Source organism: Moschus berezovskii, chromosome 24 (assembly GCF_049115385.1).
Source record: "Moschus berezovskii isolate FMDL1 chromosome 24, NW_MosBer_1.0, whole genome shotgun sequence".
In the NCBI taxonomy this organism is placed as follows: Eukaryota; Metazoa; Chordata; class Mammalia; order Artiodactyla; family Moschidae; genus Moschus; species Moschus berezovskii.
The window spans coordinates 49,130,595-49,157,559 of record NC_142483.1 but is presented as its reverse complement, the minus strand read 5'-3'; the positions used below and the strand labels follow the sequence as shown (position 1 = coordinate 49,157,559).

At 41.4% G+C, this 26,965-nt stretch overlaps 1 protein-coding gene and 1 long non-coding RNA gene across 3 annotated transcripts in view; one reads left to right on the top strand and one right to left on the bottom strand.

Moving 5' to 3' along the window:
* Positions 1–3,485: 3,485 nt before the first annotated feature.
* On the bottom strand, positions 3,486–25,418 carry LOC129548136 (uncharacterized). Its single transcript, XR_016036144.1, has 6 exons — positions 25,353–25,418; positions 23,364–23,588; positions 22,435–22,488; positions 20,884–20,995; positions 16,375–16,496; positions 3,486–4,812 (listed from the first exon to the last, which is right to left on the bottom strand). It is a non-coding gene; the product is annotated as an uncharacterized LOC129548136 (long non-coding RNA).
* A 55-nt stretch (positions 25,419–25,473) lies between these two features.
* WDR48 (WD repeat domain 48) overlaps positions 25,474–26,965 on the top strand; it is a 52,159-nt gene continuing 50,667 nt past the window's right edge. Inside the window, exon 1 of one of the 2 annotated variants that reach the window (XM_055414604.2) lies at positions 25,474–25,545. In XM_055414604.2, the coding sequence (XP_055270579.1) occupies positions 25,498–25,545 (48 nt within the window). In that variant the 5' untranslated portion in view covers positions 25,474–25,497. The remainder of the gene's footprint in view (positions 25,546–26,965) is intronic. The other variant, XM_088831799.1, reaches the window with a different exon arrangement.

Genomic DNA, 26,965 nt, shown 5'->3' with positions numbered 1-26,965 from the left:
TAAAAAGAATGTATATCTGTATATAACTGAATCACTTTGCTGTACAGCAGAAATTAACACAACCTCAGAAATCAATTATACTTCAATAAAATTTTTTGAAAAGATATTTTACAAGTGACAAAAGATACCTAAAGGTTTTATAATAAATATCTTTATCAATGAGAAAACAGAAATTTGGATGGGTGAGATAACTTTTCCAAAGTCACACAGCTAGTTAGTGGCAAAGTTAAGGCAGGATGGTAGCACCTGCTGACTTCACGAACAACTCCTATGTCATTAGGGATTCATGGAGTCATAAAGGAATAAGACAATATTGTGGTTTTCAACAACAGCTACATATTCTTCAGCACTAGTAGGAGGTAGGGTCTGTGTTCCTTCCCTTTGACCAACAGACTGGAGTAGAAAAGATATTAAGTCTTCAGAGGTCTGCCTGGGGATTTCCCTGTCGGTCCAGTGGCTAAGACTCTGTACTCCCAATGCAGGGGGCCCGGGTTTGATCCCTAGTCAGGGAACTAGATCCCACATGCCCCAACTAAGAGTTTGAATGCTGCAACTAAAGATTTCACATGCTACAACTAAGACCCACCACAGCCAAATAAATAAAATTTGGATTCCACACCCCCACAAAAAAAACATAAAAATGAAAGATCTGCCTGGTTCTCTTGGGAGGTTCATTCTGGGGAAAGTCAGCCTCCATAGAGGAGTATCAAATACCCTAGGACTGTCATGCTAGAGAAGACACATGTGGTGCACTGGTCTACAGCCCCAGCTGAATTCCCAACTGACAGCCAGCATCAGCTAGAGGCTGTGTGATGAGCAATCCTGGATGTCCAGTCACTTGAACCCTCAGAAGACTCTAGCCTCCAGCTATAAAGTGACTCCCTGCTATACGTCTTCCCAGCTGAGGCCCCAGACATCATGGAACAGACAAGCCATCCTCAGTGTTGCCCTGCCTGAATTCCTGACCCACAGGCTCTGTGAACATAATAAAATGGTTTTTGGAAGACAGTTTTGGGGTGATTTGCTATGTAGCAGTAAATGGAACAGACACATACAACTTGTGCATCTGTCCAGTGATATTTAAGTCATTAATTTCACATGACTTCCTCTAACAGCTTTTCAGAATTCTCTTAGCAGGCACTGAGAAGGTGCCACTTTCGGGGAATGTGCTTAGAGAGAACAGAGCTCCCACGCCTCCTCATCCATACTCCTCACTCCAGTGAGGTCTGCTTTCTGAAAGCAGAGAGGTGGGGGTATTAACTCCAGTGTCATGTTAACCTCTCTTTAGTTCCATTCCTCCTCTCTCAAGCAAGAGATGGAGAGTAATTCATGGATCTGCTGGACGACCCAGGACAGCAAAGCTGTGAATCTGCTCTAGGAATGCTTCGGCGTACTCTAAGGATAATCATGGAGGCCACCTCTGAAGGCCTAGCCTCTTTCCCCCTCTGGCCACTCCAGAGCCCCTCCTTTTGCCTTCATGTCTGGTAGATACTGTCTGACTCTGCTGAAATAACTTTCTCAGCCCAAGCTATTAGCTCTACAGAGCCTCACACAGCTGCCATCCTTCCCCTCTTGTTTGCACCTTTCCAATAAAAGCACTGCCTCTTTTGATTACAGAATTCTCTACTCTAATTGACTTCCAGGCATTAAAGTTTTACTGAGATGATCTCAGAGGCTCCCTGGGGAGAGGAGAAGTGCCGAGCATCACCGCCCTTAGGGCCCTGATGCTAGCAGAGAGTTTCTAAACCCGTTTGCTCTAAATTTTGGCAAGGCACCTTCTGGTGAATATAAAGAGCAGCTCAAAGCAACGGCAGCTGGGTCCAAAGCTCCCTGACTTCTCAGTGACCTCTGCGACATCTGGCAGAGCAGGACACAGACCTGGAGATCCTTGCACCTGTATCCCTGCCTTCCTCTGTTCCTGGAGATGCCTCTGCAGAGACACAGAGAAGTGAGAGGCATGGCGACTGCCCGAGACAGGTCAGCAATGCACAGGCACACATGACCCACGCTGAGGCAATGTGAGGCAACATAATAAGGTGAAAAATTCGGTGGCATCATCATCACTAAAAGGGGTAAGTTGGAGGAGGAGACAGGAGCAGGAATTAAGGAAGATTGAGGAAGGTTTCCTAATAGAAAGGGGGAAAAAGGCCCTTGAGAACAGTGGTAATAGTAAACACCTATAAGCTACTTGTGTGTGTGTGTACGCTCTGTCGTGTCTGACCCTTTGTGACACCATGAACTGTAGCCCACCAGGCTCCTCTGTCCATGGAATTCTTCAGGCAAGAATACTGGAGTGGGTAACCACTTCCTCCTTCAGGGAATCTTTCCAACCCAGGGATCAAACCTGAGTCTCTTGTGTCTTCTGCATTGGCAGGCAGATTCTCTACCACAGTGCCACTACTTGTTTGGTGCCAAATCCTGCCATGTGGCCTTCAACAAATTTATTTCTCGTAACAACTTTTGAGACAGATTCTGGTTTTAATGCCTTTTCTTAAAGATTTTTCTTAATGTGGACTATTTTTAAAGTCTTTATTGAATTTGTTACAATACTGCTTCTATTGTACATTTGGATTTTTTGACCACAAGGTATGTGGGATTCTAGCAACCCAATCAGGGAATGACAGCACTGCAAGGCAAAGTCTCAACCACTGGACCACCAGGGAAGTCCCTAAGGCTCTTTTAATAGATTGGAAAATCATAGCATGAAAAGCCCGAGTAACTCAGCTAGAGTCAGAACTAGTAAACAAGACAGCCAGACTGTGGAACCAGAAAGTCTGACTGAGATTCTGTGTTTTTCTGTACTGTGCTGCCTTTCAAGGCATTTACGCCAGGAGAGGAAGAGGAAGAGAAAGGCCTTCCAAGCAGGAAACACTACAGACAAAAAGGCACAGAGTTGGGACTGTGCTCTCTCTCTGTCCAAAGGCCAATCATCTTTCCTCTATCTCCTGGGGGGAAAAAAGAAATAAATCACATATGTGTTTTTTATATGCTTAGAAAATTTCTGGAATAACAGCCAAAAAATTTAACAGTGATTACCTCTTAGAAATGGAAATAGAGGAGAGGGGAGAAATGGGAAGAGAGTTCTTACTTTTTATTTTATACTCTCCAAATGTTAGAAAATTTTGCCTCCCATCACTTAGACAATTCCATACTGTTTTAAAAAAAAAAAATGAACAAAAGAGACTAGCAATTGTCCCCACAATTCCTCTAGGGAATAGCTGCTAAGAGGACAAGCAGACGAAGTCAGAGCCAGTCCCTGGGCTATAGGAGTGTGCTCGGAAGATATGCCTCTGCATCCTGCCCTCCACCCAGAGGGAGGTGTGGACCCACCCTCCTGCCAGTAAGAGAATCCATCCGACAGGCCCAGGATGCCAGGCTCCCCCCAACCCTCTTCTCTCTTCTCTGAGTTTCCCTGGCTTTCCACTCATCACCACGTGTTTGCAGAGATCCCCAAGAAAGCTGCAGACCCATGTTTTGCCATTTTATTAAATTGAGGACTTTTAAAATTGAGAAATTCCATATAAACATCAAGATTTATTTCTTCTTTCGACTAAACCAGAAGATCTGGAAATTACTGACCTGCTTTCTCACTGGGCTCCTTGAAGCTGAGTTGAGGCTGCTTCCCTTTTGAAATGACACAAGCTGTTTGCCTCTGTCTTTGTTACTGTTCAGTCACTAAGTCATGTCTGACTCTTTGCAACCCAATGAACTGCAGTGTGCCAGGCTTCCCTGTCCTTCACCATCTCCCAGAGTTTGCTCAAACTCATGTCCACTGAGTCAGTGATGCTATCTAACCATCTTATCCTCTGCTGACCCGTTCTCCTCTTGTACCCAGTCTTTCCCAGCATCGGGGTCTTTTCCAATGAATCAGCTCTTTGCGTCAGGTGGCCAAAGTATTGGAGCTTCAGCTTCAGCATCAGTCGTTCCAGTGAATATCCAGGGTTTATTCCCTTTAGGATTGACTGGTTTGATTTCCTGACTGTCCCTGGGACTCTCAAGAGTCTTCTCCAGCACCACAGTTCAAAAGCATCAATTCTTTGGCACTCAGCCTTCTTTATGGTCCAATTTTCACATCTGTACATGACTACAGGAAAAACCATAGCTTTGACTATATGGACCTTTGTCAGCAAAGTGATGTCTCTGCTTTTTAATATGCTGTCTGGGTTTGTCATAGCTTACCTTCCAAGGAGTAAGCATCTTTTAATTTTATGGCTGAAGTCACCGTCTGCAGTGATTTTGGAGCCCAAGAAAATAAAATCTGTTACAGCTTCCACTTATTCCCCATCTATTTGCCATGAAGTGATGGGACCGGATGCCACGATCTTAGCTTTTTGACTGCTGAGTTTTAAGCCAGCTTTTTCACTATCCTCTTTCACCTTCATCAAGAGGCTCTTTAGTTCCTCTTCAATTTCTGCCATTAGAGTGGTATCATCTGCATATCTAAGGTTGATATTTCTCCTGGCAATCTTGATTTCAGCTTGTGCCTCATCCAGCCCAGCATTTTGCATGATGTACTCTGCATGTAAGTTAAATAAGCAGGGTGACAATATACTCCTTGATGTACTCCTTTCCCAATTTTGAACCAGTCCACTGTTCCATGTCTGTATCCAACTGTTGCTTTCTGTCCTGCATACAGGCTTCACAGGAGACAGGTAAGGTGGTCTGGTATTCCCATCTCTTTAAGAATTTTCTACAGTTTGTTGTGATCCACACTGTCAAAGGCTTTATAGTCAACGAAGCAGAAGAGCTTTTTTGGAATTCCCTTGCTTTTTCCATGGGTTTATCTGGTAGCTCAGATGGTAAAGAATCCGCCTGCAACACAAGAGACCTGGGTTCGGTTCCTGGGTTGGGAAGATCGTCTGGAGGAGTGCATGACAACCCACCCCACAAGTGATGGCAATTTGATCTCTGGTTCCTCTTTACCATCCCTATATTCTCACACATAAGTCCACTTGCATTTATATGCATCCATGCAATTGCTTTCTTATAAGTGACAAGCTCCCTCAGGTACATCCCCTGCTCGGTCCTGGTAAGCAGCCAGATTTGCAGTCTGTAGTTTAGATTGCAAAATAATCTCCAGTTATTTCTCAATTCTGTCCCCCCCCAAGATCCTTGAGTGCAGGAACCAAGTCCAACACAGCCTTTTCATTTCAAACATCCTCTCACAGTGATGCTTTCATTTCCCTTGACAGCCTGATGAACTGATTCATCATAGTTAAGATACAGAATAAAGACCTGGATTGCAATCCATCCAAAACTGGCTGTGGCCAAATCATTCATGTACCTCAACGCTCAACCCTCAAGAATGGGTTGTGCCTTTATGCCTGGAAACATGAATAGAAACACATTGCTCTCCCCTCAGCCTGTAGTTTTACTAAAAGTAACTGCTGGTTTCTGTTTTATATCTTTATAGACAACCTGTATTCCTCTGGCTGATCTTTCTTCCCTCCTTGATAATCAACTTCCCGTCACATCACCCTCCTGCTCATACTTACCGCGTGAATGATACAACAAAAAAAAAGGAATCCCTCTACCTTCTACTTGATAGAAGGTAAAAGTGAAAAAATAGTGGGAAAAAAGGCGGAAAAAAAAACCTTTCCTGTCATGCTAAAATTCTTTCACACCTTTAACCTAACTTAATCCTTACAAAAACCATAAAAGAGGGATCCTCTGGTTTTTAAAATGGGCTTCCCCCTCCCTTAGAATTGGCTCACTTTATAAAATTTTTTTATTTACCTGTGTCGCTTTTTTTTTAATGTGGCTGCTGTGCTATAAAGGAAGGACGAGCATCCAGTTATATCAGCAACTGAATTTCTCATAGACCCCAGAGAGCAGCTCCTGTGAGCCAGTCCAGCACTTCCATGATTCAAGTCTGGAGCAAGGAGATGTAGCTGTCATGAGGAAACCTCACTCCTCTTGGAGAAAGGAACAATGCCAGTGATCTGGAGCCAGGTTTGCAATCTTCACTAAACAAAACACAACACATCTAGAATGTCTTCATGCTAAGGGCACCCTATAAGCTCTTCAGTTCAGTTCACTCAGTCGTGTCCAACTCTTTGCAACCCCACAGACTGCAGCATGCCAGGCTTCCCTGTCCTTCACCATCTCCTGGAGCTAACTCAAACTCATATCCATTGAGTCGGTGATGCCATCCAACCATCTCATCCTCTGTCATCCCCTTCTCCTCCCACCTTCAATCTTTCCCAGCATCAGGATCTTTTCAAATGAGTCAGTTCTTTGCATCAGGTGACCAAAGTGTTGGCGTTTCAGCTTCAGCATCAGTCCTTCCAATGAATATTCAGGACTGATTTCCCTTAGGATGGACTGGTTGGATCTCTTGCTGTCCAAGAGACTCTCAAGAGTCTTCTCCAACACCAGTTCAAAAGCATCAATTCTTCGGTGCTCAGCTTTCTTAATAGTCCAACTCTCACATCCAGCTGTGGAAAAACCCCAGCTTTGACTAGATGGAACTTTGTCTGCAAAGTAATGTCTCTGTTTTTTTAATATGCTGTCTAGGTTGGTCATAGCTTTTCTTCCAAAGATGGGCACAATAAAGGACAGAAATGGTATGGACCTAACAGAAGCAGAAGATATTAAGAAGAGGTGGCAAGAATACACAGAAGAACTATACAGAAAGGATCTTCACAACCAAGATAATCACAATGGTGTGATCACTCACCTAGAGCCAGACAACCTGGAATATGAAGTCAAGTGGGCCTTAGGAAGCATCACTACTAACAAAGCTAGTGGAGGTGATGGAATTCCAGTTGAGCTATTTCAAATCCTTAAAAGATGATGCTGTGAAAGGGCTGCACTCAATATGCCAGGAAATTTGGAAAACTCAGCAGTGGCCACAGGACTGGAAAAGGTCAGTTTTCATTCCAACCCCAAAGAAAGGCAATGCCAAAGAATGCTCAAACTACCACACAATTATACTCATCTCACACGCTAGTAAAGTAATGCTCAAAATTCTCTAAGCCAGGCTTAAATAGTACGTGAACTGTGAACTTCCAGATGTTCAAGCTGAACTTAAAGGCAGAGGAAACAGAGATCAAATCGCCAACATCCATTGGATCATCGAAAAAGCAAGAGAGTTCCAGAAAAACATCTATTTCTGCTTTATTGACTATGCCAAAGCCTTTGACTGTGTGGATCACAACAAACTGTGAAAAATTCTTAAAGAGATGGGAATACCAGACCACCTGACCTGCCTCCTGAGAAATCTGTATGCAGATCAAGAAGCAACATCTTAGGATTGACAGTTAGAACTGGACATGGAACAACAGGCTGGTTCCAAATTGGGAAAGGATTACGTCAAGGCTATATATTGTCACCCTGCTTATTTAACTTATATGCAGAGTACATCATGAGAAATGCTGGACTGGATGAAGCACAAGCTGGAATTAAGATTGCTGGGAGAAACATCAATAACCTCAGATATGGGCACAAAACTCTTACAAAATAGAATTAAGAAGTTCTTAGAAAAAAGTTTCTGAGGATAATTAGTCCTAAGATAATTCACTTAAATGGGAAGCAACATTTCAGAGCACTGAGTGTATATGGGGCGGGGGGGGTGTGAAATGGGACTTTGTCTTAAAAGGAACTAAAAATTATGATAGTAAATTTATTTTATATTTAATCATATTTTGACCTATCAGCAAAAAATGGACTAATTCTTAAAACACAAAAATGAATCAAGACTTGTTTGTGGCATGTTTTTTCTGGAAAAATATTATATGACAGCAAAATACGACATTGATCATTTCTTATTTGACTTTCACAGAAAGATTTTTTAAAAGGGAAATTTTGTAAAATAGTCAAGGGCTTCATCACTTTTCCCCAGGACCTCTCCAAATCCTTTGAATTTCCAATCATCTCCTACTGAAGCCCCGATTATTATCTTGTTGATTCGCTCTTTTTTCAGTTGTAACCAAACTCTGCCAGACTGTCATTTCTTGGAGGTTTTCCAACAATTATTGAATCAGTCCTCCATCATCACTTTCTTTATCTTAGTGAAACCCTGCATCTTCTGCAAGATTGGCAATTTCCCTTTGCAGCTGGTACGCACAGGAAACACAGTGACATTCTGACACTAACGTTGGGTGTGCGGCAGAGGCTATGTTAAGCCAGAAGGAGGTATGAATGGGGACTAGCTTTTTAAGGATCAATTTGTTCGTGAACATTTCATGTTGGGATGACCTTTATTTCCCAACTTGTAATCATGGGTGCTCCAATAGTAAGAACTCTGATAATGAAGTTTCCTGCACTTAAAAACACACATTAACATTGCAGGTTCAGGTGAAAGGACTCCACTGGGAGAAGTGTGATGAGTCTACTATTGGTGAAGGTGGTCAACTGTAAACTGTGTGATTCTGGTTGAGGGACTGACTAAGGTCCCTCCAGGCTCTGGCTTCCAGACCCAGTGTGTTTAAACCCTAAAGGTGTGGTCAACACCTAAAGCTAAAATAACTGAAAAGAAACACAAATATCTGCTTTGTGACTACTGCCACCTACTGAAATTAAGCTTCATTTCCGATTTTATTTCTATTACTATCATCAACACTACAACTGACTCTAGGGGGCAGTGCATTGCAGTCTATCACTTGGATAGGTTAACTTAGCTCTGAAGAGATGAGAGAAGCTTTGCAAGGTCTGGCAAGGTTTAAAACCCCTTCCTCCTGTTGGGAGTCTGTTGGAAGATCCTGGATTTGAGTCTGGTTTGGTCTGGACTGGGTGAAGTTTGGCTCTACAAGTCTTCAAGTCGTGTGTAGTAATTGGGAAATTCATTCTTGGAATATGGTTCATTCTTTCATGTCTGACTTTGCACATAGTCAGACACTGACTTTGCACAGTTCTTTATACTTTCCCTCAAGATAAAAGTCCAATGTCCTTTCTAGAAAGGCTTTCTCAACCCTCCCAAAGTTTTTCTCCCTTTCCTCTGTGTTTCAGGTAAGTTTTACTCAGTTCTTTACAACACTTACCATGTGCAACTTAATTATTTAATAGCTCATTTCTTCCTCAGACTAAAGTTTTTCAGGTATAACTGCCATGATTTATCTTGTTAGTATGTGTTTCATTAACTAGTATATTGAGGATACTCACTAAACATTTTTTAAGTGAATGAATAAATACTATGATACCAAATGGCTCAAGGTTGCATCAGCCTCCTAAACTTGGGAGTTATATTTGTTTGTCTGTTTGCTTTTGTTGAAGTATAGTTGATTTACAATGTTGTGGTAATTTCTGCTGTACAGCAAAGTGATTCAGTTATCCGTTCCGTTCCGTTCAGTCGCTCAGTCGTGTCCGACTCTTTGCGACCCCGTGGACTGTAGCCTACCAGGCTTCTCCGTCCATGGGATTCTCCAGGCAAGAATACTGGAGGGATTCAGTTACACACACATATTTTTATTTTTTAAAATTGGAGGATAATTCATTTACAATGCTACATTGCTTTCTGCTGCACATCAATATGAATCAGCTATAAGTTTACATATATCTCCTCCCTTGTGAGCCTCCCTCCCACCAATCTTTTTCAATTTCTTTTCCATTATGATTTATTACAGGATATTGACTATACTTCCCTGTGCTATACAGCAGCACCCTGTTGTTTTGGTAGAACTCTTTTGACTCTTTGAACGCTAATCATGTAATTCTGTTAACAGAATTTAACATGTAAACAGCTAATTCTGTTAAAGGTAAAAGCTGAAAATAGAAAAAAGATGATATAGGTAGAAGTTTAGTATTTTTTTTTCCTGACCTCTAGTTTGAAAACCTTAACAATAAGCTCCTGCATCAACAGCAGGACCTGTGCCCCTGAAGCCCAACACAGAGTCTGGGATGTGAACGTAAAGTTTTAGGAAACGAATGAAGAGAAATAGACAAAAACAAGTTACCTTAAGATAAGGCCTTTCAAGTTATCTTATTATTTAGCGCCTATCATATAGATATGATCTAATTTGTTTAGGACTGACATAGAGCTAGACAAGTTATTCCCATATCTTTCATATCAATTTTTCTGCAGAAAAATAGAATGGAATCTAGAAAACTGGAATTGATTTGTTCATAAGAGATAGCTTAATCTTACACATCAGAGACCGCCATCACAGTTAAGTTGGGATTTTACATTTTGATTTGAGAAGTGGAAGATTATAAAATGTTGGTTTTCAACTGCGGGAGGGAATGGAAGAGAATCACAAGGGTAGAAATGCTGAGGAAGGGTACCCGTAGTTTGAAGAAAAACTACTGTTCATTTAAGAACCACTAACATTTACAGGAAGCAGTGAAAATAGAGTCAAGAGGGTGGTTTGTGGTTCTGGTTTGCCACTTACTCAACCTAACCAAGTCATTCGGTCTCAATTTCCTGTTAAATGCAGAGGGCTGCACTTGATGGTCACTAAGATTCAATTAAGTCTAAAAATTGTTGTATGTTCTACCAATATTCTAAATGGCAAAGTAGGTCAGGCTGATCTAGACAAGGAAACATTTTTATCTTTAAAATAGAAATAAAAACATTTTGGGAAAGAAAATAATATTTGATTTGGGCTTTGAAATTTACCAGTTAAGTACTATATAATCTATTTCTGAGTAAAATCAGTGTACTGGATACAGTTTCTTTACATGGAAATACCATGGTGTTTTTAATCAAGGCTCTTTGCCAACAGGTTCTCTATTTCATAAATTCTATTTAAGATGTTATTTTCTCTTTCTGATCTCTATGTGGCTAGGAAAAAAAGAAGGTATGCTTAAGTAATAAGTGATGATACTTATCTCTTACTTTTTCTCATGTTCATTTCTGTGGTCTACTGCAATTATGTTTCTTTACTGAGGATGGCTAAAAATGTACCTGCAGAAAGAGCCTGTAAATCCAAAGTAAATGCTTGATTAGCTGCAATTAGGGGCTTATAAAAATAAATACCAGGTGATAGTTTGCACTATTCATCAAAGAGCATTAATGGAGGAAAGGGAGAGCATACTTTTTTCCTTTTTAAAAATAACCAAACGAGGAAAAGTCATCTTAGAGAAAGCTCCCTTAAATAGACTGCATCATTAATAATCTTCTAATCCTTTTCCTGGAGCTATAGCAAACAAGTGATCCAGAGACACATTTCAAAGCACCCACACAATCTTTCACCTACATAAAAGTCTGTATGTGCCATAGCTGATCTAGGGAGGAGACACAGCCCCTGCCAGAGATGATGCCCAGAGCAGACAGGAAGAAATTCCTTGGCTTCTTCCTTTCTTTTTTTCTCCAGACTCTTAGCAGTGCTGAAACCAACCAAAAGCTGACAAGGGAGTTTGGAAAATGTGGGCTCCAGGAGGCAATCCCAGTCCACCAGGGCAAAGCATGAACAAGCACAGAATCAGCACAGTCCCCACACCCTCCTTTATGCTACTCAGCATTCATTCCCATCCTTTAACTCATTCTTAACTCTGAAATGACATCATGCTTGTACCTAACACAGAATGGGAGCATAAGTGCCTGACATTAGGCTTTTGACTGTTCAAGTATCCATTTCAAAAGATAACTTAAACAAGCATGTTACCAGTTGTATAACACAGCTACTGGCAAATAAGTAATTAGGGTACCACCATCAACGCAGTTTCTTTCAGAGAGCCCTCAGTAATCTAGATAACTGACCACTTGAGCAACCCCAATTCCCACTTTTATGCTTTAAAGAGCAAATCCATGACAACACTGTAAATTGACTATCCTTCAATAAAAATTTTTAAAAGTAAAAAAAAAAAATTTTAAGGGGGACACAGTTCGACAGAAGATGAGATGGTTGGATGGCATTACCAACTTAATGGCATGAGTCTGAATAAGCTCCAAGAATTGGTGATGGACAGGGAAGCCTGGTATGCTGCAGTGTGTGGGGTCGCAAAGAGTTGCATATGACTGAGCGACTGAACTGAACTGACAGTTCTTGAGGCATTAGCCTACTGTGTTCCTCCTTTGCCTGGCAAAGAAATAAAGCTATTCTCTCCTTCTCCAAAAAAAAAAATGGTGAACCCGTGAAATCCTAATAAAGGGATAACATTCACAAGTGGAAATTTGAGTACATTTTTTCTTGACTATCACTTTGAAACCTTAACAATAAACTCCTGCATTAATAGCCCATTAATACACTGGGCATTAATTCTTTTGAGGTATTCCTTTTCCTGGCCTCAGGTTATTTTCTCACATCTGATAAGTATTCCTGGGAATATTTGAGGAAAACCCTCTATAGGTTTCTCTCTGAGTGCAATTCTCTCCTCTTTGGAAGCCTATCCTAAGAACTCTTGCTATCTTATTCTTCTCCAGATTCTCAGTTCCTTCTCCTCAACTCAAGGAGTCCCCAGGCTCTGCCTGGGTTCACTTCTTATACCAACACCTGGAAATTCTCTCAAGGAAGGGGTCAATTCCTATTTCTCATAAGGGATCCCTGTCCTCTGTTGCCTGACACTGAGTGTCTTAAAAACCACTGTTTAATGTTTTGTCTGTTTTTTAGACTAGAGGTTAAATCCATTTCCTGTTATTTCATCTTGACCTGAATTGGAAAACCTCTCTGTTGTCATTTGTCTTAACTTCTTATTTCCATCACCCGAGCTTAATTTGTTCTTTTTCTAACCTTCTGAGTAGAATGTTTAACTCATATAACATCACTCTGATTTATAATGATATTCTTTTTCATCACAGCTTTAGCCATAATTCATAAATTTTGCCATACAGAGTTTCTCTTTTTATTGCTTTCATTCTCTCTGTAGAGAAAAATTTTAAATCCCCAAATGGTTGGGGTATTTATTGTTGGATCATTTACACCATTGTTATTATTAACATGTGGTTTTCCCACACTATGATTAAAGGCTGTGGGGAAGCATATCCCATGGTGGTTAGCAACTTGCATTCTTGAGTCAGAAGGCTGGAGTTTAAATTCCTGCTCTTTTTTCTGCCTATATGACCTTGGGCAGAGTATTTAATCTAAGGCTCAATTTTATTTGTAAAATTGAGATAATGATAACACCTGTCTCAGATGGTTGCCCTGAGCATTAAATTATAATAATTGAATCCACCTGCCAATGCAGGAGATGCAAGAGATGTGGGTTCAATTCCTGGGTTGGGAAGATCTCTTGGAGAAGGAAATGGCAACCCACTCCAGTATTCCTGCCTGGAAAATTCCGTGGACTGGCAGGCTACAGTCCATGGGGTCACAAAGAGTCGGACACAACTGAACAACAAAGCACATACACACAATTCAGGTAAAAACTTTAGCACATAGTATCTGGGGGAATTTATAGAAGGTCCTTTGTGGCCAACTTTTTAAAGTTTTTTAAAATTAAACTTTTTAATTCTTGGCAAGAATTTAAAAATGATGTTCTCTGTAGGCATAAAATTCATTATGGCAGCACATGCTCTTGATCCCAACTCCCTAAGCCCTTGGTCCTCTCTGAATTTGCCTGTAGCTGTAGGGGACAGTGAGCTGACAGTCCCTTCAAGGATCTATACATCTCTGCTTCTCTACTTGAAGGTACTTGGCAGGTTTGGGACTTAAAAGCCCTCAGAGAATGTTCTCAACCAGTTAGGGATAGGTAAAATTGATAAGTACCTTATCTTTGCTGTCCTGGTAGAATCCCAAGAGTAACTGAGCTTCAGTTACCCATGGCACAACTTGCTCGTTTATGAATCCTGGCTGGGGTTTTCCTTCTTGTCTTACCATCTTTGCTCTTTTTCTTGTGTTCCTGAGATTAATTCCTAAATAAACCAGCTACACTAAGACCTCACACAGAATCTACCTTCTGCTGGACATAGACTAACATAGATACATATGTATTAGATTATCCTATAAATTGTATTGCTCACGACCTCTAAGGAAAGGTTCTCAAATCTCATTTCATATTATAATCAAGTGGAGAAAAAAAGGTTTCTAGGGACTGTCAAAAACATCCAGATTTAGTAAAGAGAGACTTTATTCAAAAGGATTACTGGGTTAAAGCTCAGAGAACTTGGGAGAGACTCGTAACCAAAGTTTGGTTAACAAGCATTTTGTTCTGATTGGTCAACAGGGACAAGCAGTCCAGTTAATCATTTATGAAGTCAAGAATGGGAACTTAGAAGCTAGTCTTGTCATAGGTAAACAAGAAGGATGCATGAGTCTTACCTAAGTCATATGGAAGAAAATGCTTCTTTGCAGTCTTTTCCAGAACACAAAAGAGGCTCTGTCCATGTGTGTATGTGTGTGTGTGTGGGTTTCTTTAACTATCCCTGTTTTCCTTGAGTACAGGGTCCAGTTAAAATTTAACACTGTCAGGATAAAGCCTGGACTTCAATACTTTCTAGAAACTCCCTAGGTAATGTATGGATTTCAACAAGAGACTTGAAAAACACATCAACTAATCAAAATGCATGGACTTTATTCAAATCCTAATTCAAACAAAACTATTTGTAAAAATGACTTTTATAAAACAATTGGGAATTTTAATACTGAATCTTTGATGAAGTAATTACTGCTATTTTTTAGGTAGTATAATGATATTGTACCTATGAATTTTTAATTTTTTAAAAAACTGATATTGGCATTTTGGTTATTTTTTTAAAAAAGATCTCATATTTTAGAGATGCTGCCTGTAGGAAATGTTTATAGATTAAATGATAGTTTCTGGGATTTGCTTCAATATAATATAGAAGGGGAGAATGGGGGTAGGGAAAGTTGGCCAGGAATTGGTAAATGTCGAAGTTGGGTGGTGGATCATAAGAGTTCATTAGCTTAGTCTGTCCACTCTTGCATGTTTGAAATAAAAAAGCTTTCCTAAGGAAGTTCCTTGGGCTTCCCAGGTGGTGCTAGTGATAAGAAATCCACCTGCCAATGCAAGAGATGCAGGTTGGATCCCTGGGTCAGGAAGATCCCCGAGAGTAGGAAGTGGCAACCCTTCCTACTCCTGTATTCTTGTCTGGAAAATTCCATGGATATGGGAGCTTGGAGGGCTACCATCCACGGGGCTGCAAAGAGTCAGACATGACTGAGCAACTGAGCACATACACACAAGGAAGCTCCCTAACTTACCTTCACAGGCAGCCCATGGTGAAGACTGCTATTAGAAGCCTTACTTACTTTTTTGCCTGCTCAACTGCCAAGACCAGAAGGAGGTTTGTTAAGGGGGCTCTGTTCCCATGGCTATTGTATTTCTATCAGTTTCTCCTTGTATTTTACGCAATGCTTCATTTATATAATTCATTGTTTTATTAGTTGTCTCAGTAAGGTTTATGAACCTTAGGAGAGGTTCCTTTTCCTTGGGAAAAAATGTTCATGGCAAAAGTAAAGGAAAATAACTCAAGTGGTATAAAAAGGTACATACAGTAAAAACTAGATTTCTCTTTCATCTCAGATTCCCAACTTTCAGTCCCTCTCTAGAGTGTCAGACACAATTATTAGTCTCCTCTGTCTCTATCAAGGAATACTCAATGCAGACGTGAACACACACATGTATACATGTACACATACTTGGAAGGTAGTTATGCTCACCACTATATCACCAATGCCATACTCAGGTACATAAACTTGAATGTCATGTATATGTATGTATACACACACACACTCTCTCAGTCATGGGCTTCCCTGGTGGCTCAGGTGGTAAAGAATCCTCCTGCAATGCAGAAGACCTGGGTTCGATGCCTGGGTTGGGAAGATCCCCTGGAGGAGGGCATGGCAACCCACTCCAGTATTCTTGCCTGGAGAATCCCCATGGACGAAGGCACCTGGCAGGCTACAGTCCATGGGTTACAAAGAGTCGGACATGACTGAACAACTAAGCGCACACATACACACATAAAATTGGGACCACAGGATTTTACACTCTGTTAGACTTGCATTTATCACTTAAACCTTGTACAGAAAATGGCTTCAGTGGAAAACTATGCACTGTGGTCAACCTTGCAGCATTACTGATTTTGTTTCTATGAGAGCTATTTAACCACTCTGTAAATTATAGATAACTGGTAATAAGGCAAAATAACTCCTACCTATAGACATGCAAGTCAATTCTGTCAGGTGCAGGGACAAACCCCCCTACACACACACCTGTTGAAAACCAGTTTATCCCTCCTTTGCACACTCATTTCAACCTTCCTCTACTGAATATGAATCTTTGCTTCTTGACTTCTTTGAACCAGTTATGACATCTGCCTAGCCCTCCTCTACACAAAGACTTTCCCTGTCCCTATTTCTTGTTTGCAGGAAAAATGCTTCAGTCTCCATGCCTTCCCCAAGTTGCAAAAAGCTAGTTCAAGCAGATAATGATCAGGAAAAGAGAGTCACAGGACTCCTGGTTCCTTCTGAAAGAAATACAGATAAAAATCTGATCCATATCTTTGAGCTGTTCTCCAGAAACTAAGACACTCACCCACTGAGGATGGGGACCACATGTGAAGAAGGAATTCATAGGCGTGGACTCCATCTTAGGCCTGTTCATGCTGATCATGCTTGGCCACCTTTCCAATGGATTCTGAACTCTGTGTTTAGTGCCTATGAAAACGACAACAGAAGGATAAGACCCCCTCCAGACAGGGGAACCTTGAAGATCGTATCTAGGTTACTCATCGCCTAAGAGAAAACATACACTAATCACCCCTTCCTCCAGACAGGCTGTAAATTTTTCTGTCTCTATCGGAATGTAACCTCAGGTTTATTGATTATTGGCTAATTGTTTGACTGTTTGAGCACATGAGGACATAGCACGTGAATGATGGGATTATTGGAATTGAATTTTCCTTGGTTTATGTAAGTCTCAAGGAATCTGGAGTGGTGGGTTCAGACACGCACACATGGGGTATAAATGATTTTCACAAATGTTGGTTGGGTTAGCTCCTTGGCTAAGAGGAGACTCTGCCTTGGGCCCGCCAGTGTAATAAATTGCACTCCCACTATCTGCATTGTCCTTCTGAGTGAGTTTGTTTCGCGGAACACGTGGCTACAACACATGCTGATCACAGGCACTAGAACTCAGGCTGGCTGGAACCAAAATACTGAGATTCCTGAAACATCATACTGTTACCTTGCCACCAACCAGTCAAAAGAAGGTCCACCAGCTAATCAGGCATCTCACCACCCTCTCCCCTAAAACTCTTGCCTGGAAGCCATTGGGAAGTTCAGGTCTTTTGAGCGCAAGCAGCCCATTCACCTTGCTTGGCCTTTGCAATAAACCTTTCTCTGCTCCGAAAACCAACTTTTTGGTTTTTTGACCTCAATATGTGCTAGACACATGAACTTAAGTTAGAAAGAGGGCCTTCACTTTGAGCAAAATCTTTAGCACTTGTTAATTTTATGTCTGTATGAGAGTCATGATTTTCCTTTTTTCTTTGAGAATCATCCTTAACAGTGTTTCGCAAATAGGCTGAACATACAACTCTGGAATTTGAGGAAAACTCAACTATATTTTTGTCTCTCATTGTCCAGTGTGTGTAACTGTCTGGATGCATTAACTCACTTAATCTGTCCCAGTCATTTGCTTCAACAAGGCTTCATCAAATATTCTTTTACTTGTATTTTTAAGTCAAATGTAATTACACTTGTAGGATGAAATTCTAGAAGAGAAACTGCAAAATCACTCTCCAAAGAGATTAAGCCAATTTACCCTACCACAGAAGAGTATACAATATGATGGGTTTTCCACATTCTCTGAACACAGTACATTATCAAACTTTTAGATCTTTTCCAGTCTGGTAGGTGAAAAATGTAATCTTACTTAAATATGTATTTCCATCATTGTGCATGAGATTAAACTATTTTCATACAATGTAAGCCATTAATTTTCTTGTTCTGTAAGCTGCCTATCTATGCCCTTTGCTCATTTTTTCCATTGTGTTTTGATATTGTTCATATTAACTTGTAAGCTTGGTATATTAAGGAAACTGGTCGTTTGTCATGGGTGTTGCATTGCGGTGCTGGGGTACCATGAAGAGATGGAGCAAAACAAGCATACTACAACTCAGTGGATTGAGAATATAGCTGCATCTAGAAAGGCTGCAAATCTCATATCTCCTCCAGCCCTCCAGATGTGACTGAGCTGTTACCTTCTCATTCACAACCGCTCAGCAATGAAGATCTAATTGAAGTGCAAGAAAAAAGGTGCACTGAAAAGTTACCATGGAAACTGCCCCTCCCACAGCATTTACCATTCAAAGGCTTCTGCAGGCATTCATGTACAACAAATTAGCAAAGAAAGATTTCCAGACTCACAACCCTAATTTTGAATGCAGTTTAAAGGTGTTTGGAGGCACAAAGAATACCTGTGGTTTCTTTAGGGAGATTACCAGGGTAAGAATTGTCTTGGGTTCAGCTTCTGTGGACGATAATTTGTTGAGACATTAGAGGGTACTTTGTTTTTGCTGCAATTTTCTCTCCTTCCCCCACCTTCTGCTGATGGTTGCCAGTTCACAGTGCTTGCTGATCTCAGGAGTGGTTTATAATACCAGGCCTGAAGCTTAACCATTACCTCTTGTCTTGCCTTTAGTGAAAGCCCAAGCTCACTGAAGAGGTTAAGCTGTGAATCTAGGTAGGAAATAGTGTGCAGGGGGAAAATCCATACTCTCTGTAGGGCAGAGAAGGCAATGAAAGCTGGAAGAGAGGTTCCACAAGGAGTAAAGACCTGTGAGTTCATGCTCAGTCACTTCAGTCATGTCTGACTCTCTGCAATCCTATGGACTGTAGCCCGCCAGGCTCCTCTCGTCCATGGGATTCTCCAGGCAAGAGTACTGGAGTGGGTTGCTGTGCCCCGCTCCAGGGGATCTTCCCAACCCAAGAATCAAACCATGTCTCCTGCATCTCCTGCTTTGTGGGTGGCTTATTTACCACTGAGCCACCTGGGAAGCACTGAAGACCTGTGACCAATGTCGAAAGTATCCTGGTTGGTGAGAGATCCTGGTCAATGATGGCTGTGTATCTTAGGCGGGTAGGGCCCTGGGCACTGGGATGTCTAGCTATAACAAAAAACCCTAGTTAGTCCCAATACAGGAAAAGAACAGAGGCCTGGACACTTTCAAAGGATCCTGGGCATTTCAGTTCTAACCATTGTGGCCTGAGGATTGTTGGTGCCTCCCCATATATGACTCTTGGTCATTTGTAAGTGACTTAATGCTGGATCAGGGAGGCAGGGGAGTCTTAACAATGACTGAGGTTGATTTTTTTTCCCCATCATTTTAGCTGTCTGGGACCTCAGAACTATAAATAATTTCAATAACCTAATATGATATACTTATATATCAGAATTTTGGAGCAAGATTCACATCCACTGTACTTTTTTGGACTACGATTTTAAGACGACTTAGCCAGTTTAGTTCCTGTACAAAAATCCCACCACAAATAAAGCATATTTGTGATGTAGTTTTACTTTTTTTTGTTCACTTAATAAATACATATAACTGCATAAATTTTGCTTTATTTCCTTTTATTCTAACAATCAATTATGTTTTTTATGGGAGTGAACAGGCTTTCTGAAAATGTACTTTGATTATGACATTCTATCAGTAGGAAATAAGTATCAAGGATTTTAAGGTCTGACTTGTCACAGTGAGATTTAAAATCAGGGATGGCCTGGATGGTTCTCTGCTGCCCTCCAGTGGGAAAGCCAGACGAGGTCAAACATTTTTGGAAATATTACCTTCTAATATTGGCATGCGGAGAAGGCAATGGCAAGCCACTCCAATACTCTTGCATAGAAAATCCCATGGATGGAGGAGCCTGGTAGGCTGCAGTCTGTGGGGTTGCTAAGGGTCGGACATGACTGAGCAACTTCACTTTCACTTTTCACTTTCACACATTGGAGAAGGAAATAGCAACCCACTCCAGTGTTCTTGCCTGGAGAATCCCAGGGACGGGGGAGCCTGGTGGGCTTCCGCCTATGGGGTCACACAGAGTCGGACACAACTGAAGTGACTTGGCAGCAGCAATATTGGCATGTAAAAATATAGACAGAAAAAAGAAGGAAAAACTAAAAGATACTTTTTTCCTAGTGTGTTTGCTGCTGCTGCTAAGTCACTTCAGTCGTGTCCGACTCTGTGCGACCCCATGGACGGCAGCCCACTAGGCTCCGTCTTCCCTGGGATTCTCCAGGCAAGAACACTGGAGTGGGTTGCCATTTCCTTCTCTAACGTGTGAAAGTGAAAAGTGAAAGTGAAGTTGCTCAGTCTTGTCCGATTAGTAGCGACCCCATGGACTGTAGCCCACCAGGCTCCTCTGTCCATGGGATTTTCTAGGCAAGAGTACTGGAGTGGCTTGCCATTGCCTTCTCCATCCTAGTGTGTTTAAAAATAAGTTAATGTTGAATATGAGCTACTTAGTACCATGCCTTCTAAGACTAATTAAAACTGAGGATTTGCTGACAATCTACATCTAAACTAACCTACAACTTTTGACATAAACCTACAACTTCTGACATAAATATTGTAAACATTCCGAGTCTCTGGGTTTACTTATATAATATTGTTTCACTTATGCATATTTGTTTAATTATGACCCTGTAGTGTATCATGATACCCTATTTCTTTAGGGAAGTATTCTTTTAAAGAATCATTAAACAATTATAAGGAAATAATGAAACTTCTCAATTTCTCCATGAATCTGGTTGGTATAATGACAAGCTTACATTAAAAAGTTTATTAGGTACTTCTGCATTAACTGTATGAGGGTTGAAGTTCTATTCTTTTTCAAATTCATCTTTAAAATATCCACATTAATGCAATAAGCACTAGCAGACGATAGTAGCTGTAAACCAAGGCACTCATGACTGTGTGTCTTTAAACAAGTTTTCAAAACACATTAATTCCTCTAAAACAATTAAAACAAAAAACAAGAAAACATTCATGGTTATCTCCTGATGATGGTAAGAAGTCTGGGGTATGGTTTAAAGACATACCTTGTCACCTTCACTTCCTTCAGTAAATGGATTATGGAGTCAGAAAACATGCATTTAAGCATGTGGACAAATATGTAAAAAGGTCTTATCATTTCATGAATCTTTTTCCAGGCTGTTGAAAATAAGAAAGTAGATAAGAACAAAAGATTATAGTTCAAGCTTGTCTAAAAATTTTTAAAACGTGATAGAGACTACATTACATAAAAATTTATCCTAGGAAATTACAGCACTTTGGTAATGTTATTATAACACTTTGGCATAGTTTCCTGAGCAAGGTGATGATTAAAAATAATACCTAAAGTATACTGAATATTTCCTACCTACCAGGTACTGTGTAAAGATTATTTCATAAGAACTATATGAAATAGTACTGTTGTTATTCCACTTAACAGATTTTTTAAAAACTGAAGATGTAAGAAGTTAATTAACTTGCTCAAATAACTTGACAGAGGGAAGGGTCAACCTCCAAAGTAAGATTTAACAAGTGTGGTTTATTTGGAAATAGAAGTCTTCTAGAACTCTTTTACTTTTTTTAATGGATTATATTTTTATTTAATACACAGGTAGATTTTTTTCAGGATGTTAAAGTTTTCATGTTGTCTGGGAGTTTAAACAGAGGTCTCAAAATCTAAGAACAATAATAGTAGGTGTCAAGGCTTCTTACATTTTGTATAAAGGCGCCAATCTTCCTATGTAGAAAATTCTGAGATTGATAAGGGAATTCTGCCAGGATAAGCCTCCTGACAGTTACACAAGAGAAGACAAAGAATTAAATGGAGAGTGATAAAGCTTATGGTGAATATATCTTGTTAAAGTTGTGAAAGTTCTGTGACACTTCCCCTCCTCATGGAGAAGGGAGAGCATATTAGTTATCCATTGCTGTGTAACAAATTATCCCACACAACAAATATTTATTATCTCACAGAGTTTCTGTAGTGGGAAGAACTTGGGAGTTTAGCTGAACAGTGCTGGCTCAGAAATTCTCATCAAGTTGCAGTCAAGATGTCATCTGATTAATCAAGCCGAGTTCCCATGCACACACTTGCTACAAGATGTCTAGAAAAACTGAGTAACTGTCTTTCTCACTTTCTGTAAGCAGTGTTCACTACCACCAAGACACACGATGGGGAATTCCTCCGACACAGAACGAAAACTCAAATGATGGACAGCAGAAAATAAAGTCACAAAACTATCAAATGGAAAGTCATCACTTTGGCTGCTCTACACCAAATAACCATTGCTTTCAATGATTATACTTCAAAAAAGGTTGCTGTTTAAAATATTGCAACTATTCTTTACACAGTCAAGGATGCACTCACTCTGTCACTCTTCAAAAGAGTCAACCCAATGTTTCATCAGTTACTACATCCATTTCTAAGTCTAGAATCTCTAGTTGCTATCTATTCCTCTACAATTTACTAAATAATGAAGTTTACCAACAATATCACACCTCATATATAATAATGAAGTAAAGGGTAAAGAAAGAAAAGTTAAAACACATAAAAGTATACATCAAGAACTTCCCCTGTAGTCCAAAGGTTAAGACTCTACCTTCCAATGCAGGGAACACGGACTCCATCTCTTGTCAGGGGACTAAGATCCTACCTGCAGTAGAATGCATCCAAAAATAAATTTTATTTAAAAAGTATACTTCATCCACCAAGAAAGGAAAGGAGAGATAACTGCTCTCCTTTCTTCCCCTGACTATGAGAACTTCACTTCTCTTTATGACTTTCTTTTTCCACCAACCATTCTATTTTTCCTTTACCTTCAACCAATACGTTCATTTCTAAGAGATCTGAGTCTTTGATGGACCTGTTTTATACAAGCAAACCTATTTTTGCTTCATGATCAAGATTAATTACTGCCACCAGTTCTTCTCCTTCTCTTGCCTATTCAGGGACACAAGACATGCAAATGATTAGGTGGCTGTCCCACCTCCAAATCAATGGAAGAACTGTTCAGTCTTGTTGGAAGAATTCCTTTCTTTGGTTAAAAAAAAAAAAACAACAAACTCTAAACCAGCAAAGCTCATACTCTCAGATAATGGCAGTTAAAAAAAAATTGTAATTGGGGTCCATTAGGTATAATGTCCCTTTGTTCCTAAACCCACTAATTTTGCCTTTGGAAATGTAGTTGTTTTAAAACATATTCACGGATTCCTTGACATTTCTTCCATTTAAAAAAAAGGAGTCTCCAAGAAGCTCAAATCAGTGCTCATGACACCCTAGAGGAGTAGGGTGGGGTAGGAGGTAGGAGAGAGGTTCAGGAGAGAGGGGAGATATTTACACCTATGGCTGATTCATAATATTGTAAAACAATTATCCTTCGATTAAAAATAAATGAATTAACTTTTTTTAAAACATTTTAGATACAAACAGCCTTAGCAACTAAGTTCTATGAACCAAATGTGGTTTGAAGTCACTACAGTGGAATCAGGACTTCCACTGATAGTTTAGAAAAGGCATTACCATTCCTACCTGGATTTCTCTCTCTTGGGATGCTTGCCCTTGGAATCCAGCTACTATGTTGTGAGAAACCAAACAGCACTATGGAAAGGCCATGAGGAGGTGTTCTGGCCACAGATTCAGCATCAGTCACCAGACATGGAGTGAGCCTTTAGGTGATTCCAGCTCCCAACTTATTGCTGCCCCAACTGACATCAAGTGGAGAACGGAACACAGATAAGCTGTCTCCATCGAGCTCTACAAAAGTTACAAATCACAAATCTGTAAGCAAGGTAAATCTGATGATGTTTTAAACAACTAAGTTTTAGGATAGTTAAACAGAAATAGATAACAAGAATAAGAAAACAGAGTGTCAAATATTGGACACTAGTTGAAAGCATATACTTCGTCCTATAACACAGCATCAAAAAGGGTTGTTTCCCAGAAAGCACCATAACTAGGTCTTCAGTAAGACAAGCATATTTAAACTTTCAGTAAGTATATTTCAGAAAGGACAAACAAGTATCGCTTCCTCAATGGTGGGGAGGGCCAATGAAATCCACTTGCTTCCAAGTGGTTGACTGGTCTTCCTGGAGCATGAGGTCTATCACCACCTCAGGACTGGTCTCTGCTGCTAGCAAACTGAACACAGCAGTGACTTGGTGATCCCATGCATAGCTCTAACCTTGTCATCACTGCCATTTCATTCATGAATCCACTGAACAACCACTAAGCCTGGAAAAGGAGGCTAAGTTTCATCCACAAAGTGGTTCATTTCATCCAGATGATTCTTAACATTCATTCTGAAAAGTCCATCACCATATTCCTTCCCAAATCTTCCTTGTCATCAGTTCTCCAATCATGCTCTTTTCATGTCCTTGACCAACCAACTGGTCAAATAATTAGCCTTATTTGATGAATTATTACCTAAGACTTATAGTGAGTATCAGGAGAATTCCCTCAGGTCAAACCTTCAGTCAGAAAGGTCTAACTGTCCCAGAATAAGAGATGGTTTACACCAGATACTAGTGTGAGGCCCAGTTCCTTCAGGATTTGGAACTTTGTTGTCACTGTAAACAATTTTAAATAGTGTATTTCTTTGCCTTCTTATGACAACAATTTCTTTTTTTTTTCCAGACTCATGGTTTGCAGAATCTTAGTTCCCCACCAGGGATCAAACCTGGGCCTCAGCAGTGAAAGCCCTGAGTCCCAACCACTAGACAAGGTAGAGGCCTACCTGCCCCAAGGCCACAGAAGCAGAGCCCAGAACCAAGGTCACCGCAGAAGCTGACTGAGCCCTTTGTAACTACTGCCAAAAGCGCCTGATAATCACTAACAAGCTTCCTGACTCCCAATTAGGCAAAGATGCCCATTCAAGTAAATACCCTGTAGCACCCCAACCAATCACCTAATAACTCCAACCATCCAGCAGGGCTTTTGTCTTGAGAGTATAAAATTTGGCTGTTAACCCACAAAAACTGCCAGCTTTCCCTGGTCTGTCAGGAGGTCAGCCCCTCTGCACTCACAGTGCCTATGTTATTTCTGCTCTTTGTTCTTAACAAATTCACTCTCTTCCTGAAATGCTCTGTGTCTGGAAATTCTTTTCCAACCATTGCTCAGACTGCCTCAACAGACCACCAGGGAATTCCCTCTCTCTTATTTAATCAGATACTTGGAGCCTCCTGAAGATGGCGCGACCTTCTTTGCCAAAAATACTTCACCTCCTTTCAGGGTAGTTTATAATTCTCCGCCCTTTTAGGTACTTCATGGTAAATATATCGAATCCCCTAGCTGCCAACAAACGTTTGAAAGGGGTAGAGGTGCCATCAAAGGCCCCATTTCCAGCATTAATTCTGTCAGCATTTTTCTTCTACTTGGGCCTGAGGAGACACTGGATAACACTGCAAGCCCGGGTGCAGGCCCACATACAGCTAGTTTCAGAGAGCTTCCTCAGCTCACAAAATGGCTCTCTCTCCGGCAGCGTTATATGCACGCAACGGTTTTTAAGTGTTTCTCTCATACCACAGGGCCACCACTGGGACACCAGCCTCAGCTACAAGGAGCCATTAAGGTGAACACCGCCAGGCCTTGGCCGAACGGGAAGAGGCGGGACATCCGCCCGGTCCTTGCCACTTCCGGAAGTGACGTCGGACTGTCAACATGCAAGATGGCGGCCCATCACCGGCAGAACACGGCAGGGCGGAGGAAAGTGCAGGTAGGAAAGGCCAGCTCCTTGACCTCCCGGGCGTGGCTGGCAGCCCCGGTCCCACATCCAGCAAGCAGATGCCTCGGGCCGCCGTCGGCCAGGGTAGAGGCTTGGGGCAAGCAGGACGGGGCGCGGCTGACGGCGAGGGGTGGGGCCGCGGCGCTAACGGCTTGAAGAAGGGGCAGGGGGCGGCCCGCTGGACCCGCGGAGGCCCAGTCCCGGGACCCTTAGACGCGCAGTTGGGAGCTCGGTGTTGTAGGCCATCCGCTGTCTCGTAGGCTAGTGCTTGCGGTGTTGAGCTGGACTTGTTCCCCGCCCACCTGCGTCCCCCTTCCCTTGTCAGTCTCCCAAGCCCTGTGCCCAGCTGCGTCGGACCGGAGGCCTTCGGACTGTTGCCCGGCCGGCGGGCAGCTGAGTGAGTGGGCCCGTGCGGGGGCGTGGCGTGGCTGCTGGGCCCTGCCGGGTTTTTGAGGAGGTTCTGCACTTGGGAACCCCCAGCCGCCTTTTATGCGTGAGCGTTCTCCCCCGCGAGGTGGAAACGACGTGGGAGTGTGCCGGTGTTCGTGGGAGAATTGTAATTTTCATTGTTTTGGAATTTAATATTTTCACCGTTTCTTCATCTTCAGTATGCATCCTTGAATTTTTGTGTCTCTCTAATGTGTATTATTCAGAAGTAAAGAATTACCTAAGCTTCCCCTGTGTGCTTTATGCCTTCATGAATAGTTTTGTTTTGGGTACGGTTGAGTTATTGCTACTTAGTGTTCTCAACGATCTAAGGAGGAAAAGTCTTATTACAGGTGTTTACCTGCAGTTCAGTCGCTCAGTCATGTCCGGCTCTCTACGACCGCATGAACCGCAGCACACGAGGCTTCCCTGTCCATCTCCAACTCCCGGAGTCCACCCAAACCCATGTCCATTGAGTCGGTGATGCCATCCAACCATCTCATCCTCTGTCGTCCCCTTCTCCTGTCCTCAACCTTTCCCAGCATCAGGGTCTTTTCAAATGAGTCAGCTCTTCGCATCAGGTGGCCAAAGTACTGGAGTTGCAGCTTCAAAATCAGTATCACTGATTACCTGCAGTATGTTGTCTGTAATGGGGATAGTACGGTGCACTTACTCGTTGAACATTTACTGAGCCTTAGTTTGGACCCCAAAATGTGTAAAGAATTGAAAGAGTGCAGGAATAAGTAGCACCCAAGCCTTCTTTATAAAGCGCAGCCGTATATGTAGTGCTGCATATAAGTCAGTGAATATTTGGTGATCTGGACAAGGGATTCCTTCACTGAGGAAACCCCAGGAAATGTCTGTTGGCCATAAAATCTTCTGACCAGTTCACGTCTTTCTTTTATTGATCTCATTGATCAGTACGGTGTCCTCAGCACTCATTAGATGTTTGTTGAATTGACATTAACAAGAATCTAAAATAGCA